This window comes from Chiloscyllium plagiosum, chromosome 5, assembly GCF_004010195.1.
Source record: "Chiloscyllium plagiosum isolate BGI_BamShark_2017 chromosome 5, ASM401019v2, whole genome shotgun sequence".
Classification (NCBI taxonomy): Eukaryota; Metazoa; Chordata; class Chondrichthyes; order Orectolobiformes; family Hemiscylliidae; genus Chiloscyllium; species Chiloscyllium plagiosum.
In genome coordinates, this window is record NC_057714.1 from 11,846,890 (window position 1) to 11,853,328 (window position 6,439).

At 38.4% G+C, this 6,439-nt stretch overlaps 1 protein-coding gene across 2 annotated transcripts in view; it reads right to left on the reverse strand.

Annotated features, from left to right (window-relative positions):
- LOC122549721 (adenylate cyclase type 2-like) overlaps window positions 1-6,439 on the reverse strand; it is a 625,439-nt gene that overhangs the window by 168,987 nt on the left and 450,013 nt on the right. For both annotated transcript variants that reach the window (XM_043689618.1, XM_043689619.1), the window contains one exon: window positions 774-928. In XM_043689618.1, coding sequence (XP_043545553.1) covers window positions 774-928 — 155 coding nt within the window. The remainder of the gene's footprint in view (window positions 1-773; window positions 929-6,439) is intronic.

Here is a 6,439-nt window from a genome sequence, read left to right on the forward strand (position 1 = left end):
AGAACAGAAATGCGGAGATATTTCTTCAGCCAGAGAGTGGTGGGCCTGTGGAATTCATTGCCACAGAGTGCAGTGGAGGCTGGGACGCTAAATGTCTTCAAGGCAGAAATTGATAAATTCTTGATGTCACAAGGAATTAAGGGCTACGGGGAGAATGCGGGTAAGTGGAGTTGAAATGCTCATCAGCCATGATTGAATGGTGGAGTGGACTCAATGGGCCGAATGGCCTTACTTCCGCTCCTATGTCTTATGGTCTTATGGCCTTATAATGTTGACTGGAATCTTTGGTCCCTTGAGGAATTCACATTGTGAAAATGGAGAAAAGGAGACAATTCAAAGCGAGAAAATGGGAGAAAGACTAGGACCATACTGTTGAAACATAAAGCGTGTCTTATGGTTAGGCACTTGTATAAAAATTCAAAAACTGCCATTTTACTAAATCAAACCTTCCATCAAACTTTAAAGAGACTGAAACTGATAGCCAAACATCTGATGCATCAACCACAACCAAAGCTGAAACAAATGGGCCAGTGACCTCACAAAAGAAATAAATGGAAAAATATATTCCGCATCTTATTTTAATCCTGATAATAATGTGGATGGAGATATATTAGTTTGCTGTTTTCAACATTTCTGAATTACTGCATGGAAATAAAGACATAAAACCCACATGATAACATAACTTTGCCAAGTGTTTCTTTATAAACATGTTACAACATTGTCAAGTTGGTTTTTGTGTACGTTTTCATATGTTTAAGACAAAATGAAAGTACCTCACATTTGTGTGCCTCTTCACATACAAATTGTGAAAGTTATTTGTATTTTCTAGCTGGCAGTGACCAGATTTTGGTCCTTGTAATCGCTGAATGATTTCAGCCTTCATCTCCATGGCAATATGTGCAGGAAGCAACGACAGTAATAGACGTTCCTTTGGAAAGAGGAGGAAAAGAAACAAAAAATTAAATGTTATATAACATCACAATTTCTCATTTCTTACTAATGCTTAAGTTGTTTGAATGGAAACAGAAATAGCAAGATTGTGATAGATGATTTTGCATCAAAATGGCAACTGATGTACTTCTGCAAAATTTCAACATGGCCCATGCTGGACACCTTCTGAATGAGGGCATTGTCTTGACTTAAACATGCACAACTGAAAATATGTTCAGTGGCAAAAGGGACATCCCAGCACCACCGGTAAGCTTCTGATTATAGATGTGGATGGTCCAAAACCAACACCTTGTTATTTTTGATTGGTAAAAGAATATTGCTTGGTACTAAAATTGAATGAAGGAGTAGTAGAAATGAATGTTATATCATTTGATAAAGTTGCCACAAAACTGAAATGGTGAAAAGATAATTGAGCTTCTACAGAGTGCTTTAGTGATTAAAGTTTTGGAAGTCTATCCATCCCTTTCAGAAGGCAAATCAGGTGGCTATGACAGAGTAAAGAATGCTGTTCTTGGTACATATAATTTATCTCCAGAAGCACACAGATAATCATTTGAAATGAAACCCAAATAAACCTTCATGGAATTTTCTAGAGAAAAGAAAATGGTGATGATAGGTGGTCCAGATTGCTGATGGCTGACCAAGACTTTGAGAACGTTGGGAAATCTTTTTTTGTGCAAACATAAAATTAGTGTCTACTATGGATTAAGATCCCACCTAGATGAACGTAAAGTTTGCAGAAATGGCAGGTGATCACAGATTGACTCAAAATCACTTTAGTGATAGGCTCCACTTTGGAAGCTAACAAAGAAACTGAAGAGAGAGGATTTGATGGTGAAAAGAATGCTGAGAGAGATTACAGAAGGTGAAGACATAGGCACTCCTCAAGTTTGTAAAAAAGCAAGTCTGGGTGGTTTTAAGCTTGATTTGATGGATTTGATTTATTACAATGGACACGCGAAGGCTGAATACTGCACAGTGATCTTCCAGAGAATATTGTCCTCGTGATAAAGATTATGATAAGCTATCCTGTGTTTTCTGATAGCATAAATCAGTATTGAGGAAATTATTGAAGTTTTCTGTCAAATCATGTGTTGTAGCTCGAAAGGGCTATGGAAAGATCATACTTCTGTAAGACATTTCTCTTTCAAGAGATGGACGTGTGATCATCCATTGCTTTGGGAAAAGCCAGAATATATTTTTTTCTGCTTTGATCTTTTTAAAACAGAGGGAACTGGGAAGTAATTCTGAAAGAAGATTGATTGGGTTACTGACTATGCCACTAAAGTCCAGGGAAAAGCCAACCTTGCCCGAGATTGCCGTGAGGATAAACAACCAAGAGCAAAGGGTAAATAGAAAGCTAAAACCTGTGTTGGATTTCAGTTTATAGTTTATTTTTGGTTTGGCAGTTCAAAAGACATTAGGAATTTGTGTGAGAGGGAGAAAGCTCTCTAAATAGAGTAATTCTCTGTTTGGCAGTTGTCAAACAAAAGCAGGTCTCTGCAAACAGAGAAGGGACTATGTTAATGTGTGTGCTATATAGTTAGCAAGGATAGAGAGCTGAAGCCAGGAAGGAAAAGGGATTGTGAATTGGACATGACTCACTGCTGCTGTTATAACAGGGATATAAGAAGGGAGTCTCCAGGGATTCTGTGCTACCTGTACTGTAAACCTGAGTGAGAGAGGATTTGTAGATGGTGCCTTGTTGGTAGTAATTAATTCTGGGAATTTCAGGTGCTGACAAATCTAATTCAAGAAAGAATTGAATGGGATATTCTACATAGTGGAGTCAATTTGGAAGGACTGTGAGATTGCACAGGTGTCTGATTAGTACGGAAAATGATGCAAATACTTGTAACTACAGGAGGGCTAGACTTGCTGCAGCAGGTATCTGAAGTAAAATTTATCTTTGTTTGACTTATCTTTCAGCTGTCACTTAGTGCTTTGATTATGTTAATTTTAGTTATTTTGTTAAATATAAAAGTTTTATAATGTGAAATCCTTGCTAGGGCTTTATTTTCTGCTGGCATTGTGGGGCTTCCTTTTTTTTTGTCATGTTTTGACCTCTCCAAGTATCATCACAATTGATTACAATATAATGAATGATGTGTTAGTTACTGTTCACTTGGAATCCACGTTGTTGTGGTAACGTGGATGTTGTATACACCTGACAGACTGAAGCAGTAGACAGTGATGGTAGAGATAGTGTTTACATCATATGGCTGACCAGGAATCTCTGCCACTAACTTTTGACCAGCATTTGGCAAATCTTGAAAGGAATTACAGATTCCACATTATCAATGCACTTTTCTCACTTATCAAATCTTGGGTGGGACTCAAACTCAGAGCTTCTTGCTCAGAAATAGTATGACCTCCATACTGTGAACAATTTCACAACCTAAATGTGCTCCAGTCTTTAACATAGAACACATTCTAGACATCTCAGTATTGAATAGTAATGAATACATTATTTGAAAAAGCGTATTTGCCTTCTGGCTTCACATCACTTTGATTTTTATCTCCATCTTGAACATTCTTGATATACATCTAAGCTTTAAAAATAGATAACAGGAAAAATGGTTAAGTATTTGCTTCAACAACTGTCTTTCATCTTAAATCAGAAAATGCATCAAACATAGTTACATTTTGAGAAATGTATAGTAGATGTTTTAACTTAGCATCAGATAAAGCTAATCTTTTCATGTTGTTGTTTGTGATGTGCATCTAGAGCTGTTTGGTCTGACACAAATCAATATCCTGCTGTGTTAGTTCTTTCTGGTTTTAGTTTTGAATTAATTTTCCTGTCAACGATTTCTCATTTTAATAGCTAGTAAGCAGGAAATACATGAAACTGCTAAGAATAATTCCACTTTTATGCACACCGCTGACATAATGGATGAGTAATTTGATTGAGAAATGAACAATCACGTAAGCCTTCAAAATAATAGGCAGGAAAGATCCACTCATTTCAGGTGAAAATATTCTGTGATTTATTTTTATACTATTCTAATATTTTTATACTATTCTAGTATGATATAGAAACTTTATGTTTGTGTGTATATATAGCATGGATATCCAGAAAGCCACATCATTCACTACTATATCAAAAGAACAGTTTGTCAGTCTGCAGCACATGGTGACATCTGTGAAATACACAAAGAAAGCTCCAGCATTTGTCTGTAAAGTGGGAACATTTTGAACTGCCAAGAACCACGAGACGCACTGTACCACCAACCATACTGATATAGGGAAAAAGGTTATGCAGCAGAAACAGGTTAGTGAAAGGCAAGACAATACAAAGGAGGAAAGTCAGGCTTCTAATGCCTGTTCAAGGCCCCTTGTCCAAATTGGGGTGCCCTAAAACACACCTAGCTACACCAGACAATTCAGCTTTTTATGTAGCCTCTGTAGAGATTCATGGGAAAACCTTTATTTTGTTAAACAGTACTTGTGGGAATTTTGAAAACAGATGGGGCAGGTATCTCTCTCTCTCTCCCTCTCACACTCACACACCACATGCCATACTTTTAATCATCTTATCCCAGTAATGACAATACTTGTGAATTTCTGATCTGCAACATGATAGCTCAAGCAAATTAGGCACTGCCAGTGAACTTGTACGTGGGCTTCAGGGATTTTTTTTTTAAACGATTCTTCCGCATATGTACACCTAGCTTGTGACTGTGTACCTAAACCTGGCTGGTTAAAATTATGCGGGTAATTTGCTTCCAGAGAACAGAATTCAGAGGTCAACAACATTTTCATCATATTCTGGTACTCAAATTGTATCAGTTGCAACACACTATTTGAAGACATCAATGGCCTGCCACTATCTGTAGAATACCATTATGTCTTTTCAAAACGAGATTTTTGCACAACAGAATTGCAGTTGGTAAATTTCTGCTGAGAACTGCAAAATGTGAGTAAAGCAGCAATTCCAGACTATCTGGCATAATCAAATCAGATTTTGTTCCATGTGCTTGAAGTTGGCAATGGTAGAGAATCAGTCAGATGTAAATTATAATGTTCAGGAGAGGATGTTCCACTACTAATCACATTTGATCCTGACTAGTATAAAAGGCAGAGTACCCTTGGAGTGTTTAATTGGTCTCTCAAAACATTTCAATGATCACTTTACAAAAGACAGTTTTTAAGTGAGACAGAGAGACCCACAGACTCCAAGTTGCTGAAATGGCACTGTGTGCCTGTGTTCAGATGCTGGCATACAGGCTGGCGAAAACAGTGACAATAGACAATAGGTGCAGGAGTGAAATGATGGAGCGTCATAAATAAATTAGCGTCGCTGAAAAGACCAAGGAGTGTCTATCTGGGAGTTCAAGAAAACTCATGGGTATCATCAGCTTGGTGAAGCGAGCTGTTTGGTAAACATCTGAAATTGCACTGGTAATAAGGATTCAGAGGAATGCAGTCTCAGAAGAGATTGAACTACCACAGTATGATGTGGAGGTGCCAGTGTTGGACTGGGGTGGACAAAGCTAAAAATCACACAACACCAGGTGATAGTCCAACAGGTTTATTTGGAAGCACTAGCTTTCAGAATGCTGATCCTTCATCAGGGAGCTGTGGAGAAGGACCTGTTGCTATAAAATCTGTGTCTTATTATCCTGCTCCATAGCTACCTGAGCTACACCAAAAGCTAGTAGTTCCAAATAAACCTGTTGGACTATAACCTGGTGTTGTGTGATTTTTAATTTTTATCATAATATGAGCAGTCATCCAAACAGTCCATAAAAGAACAGCTTTGATGGGAGCTCTGAGGATAGATCTCTAATGTAAAGAATTGAAATTCCTTGAGAAGGAGGTAAAGTTTAATGAGATCCAGTGAGCTACCGTGTCTAACAAATGTTGGACACTCTTGCAACTTTTGCAAGTGTGGTCCAGCTTGCTGAACATTTGAACAGATCCAGCAATCTTTGGAACTTCTGCCCTACGTGCCCGGCATCACATTAGCACTGAAATTCATTTGTTATATGACCAGAAGACCATAAGACATAGGAGCGGAAGTAAGGCCATTCAGCCCATCGAGTCCACTCCGCCATTCAATCATGGCTGATGGACATTTCAACTCCACTTACCCGCATTCTCCCCGTAGCCCTTAATTCCTTGTGACATCAAGAATTTATCAATTTCTGCCTTGAAGACATTTAGCATCCCAGCCTCCACTGCACTCTGTGGCAATGAATTCCACAGGCCCACCACTCTCTGGCTAAAGAAATGACTCCGCATTTCTGTTCTGAATTTACCCCCTCTACTTCTAAGGCTGTGTCCACAGGTCCTAGTCTCCTCACCTAACGGAAACAATTTCCTAGCGTCCACCCTCTCCAAGCCATGTATTATCTTGTAAGTTTCTATTAAATCTCCCCTTAATCTTCTAAACTCCAATGAATACAATCCCAGGATCCTCAGCCATTCCTCATATGTTAGACCTACCATTCCAGGAATCATCTGTGTGAATCTCCGCTGGACA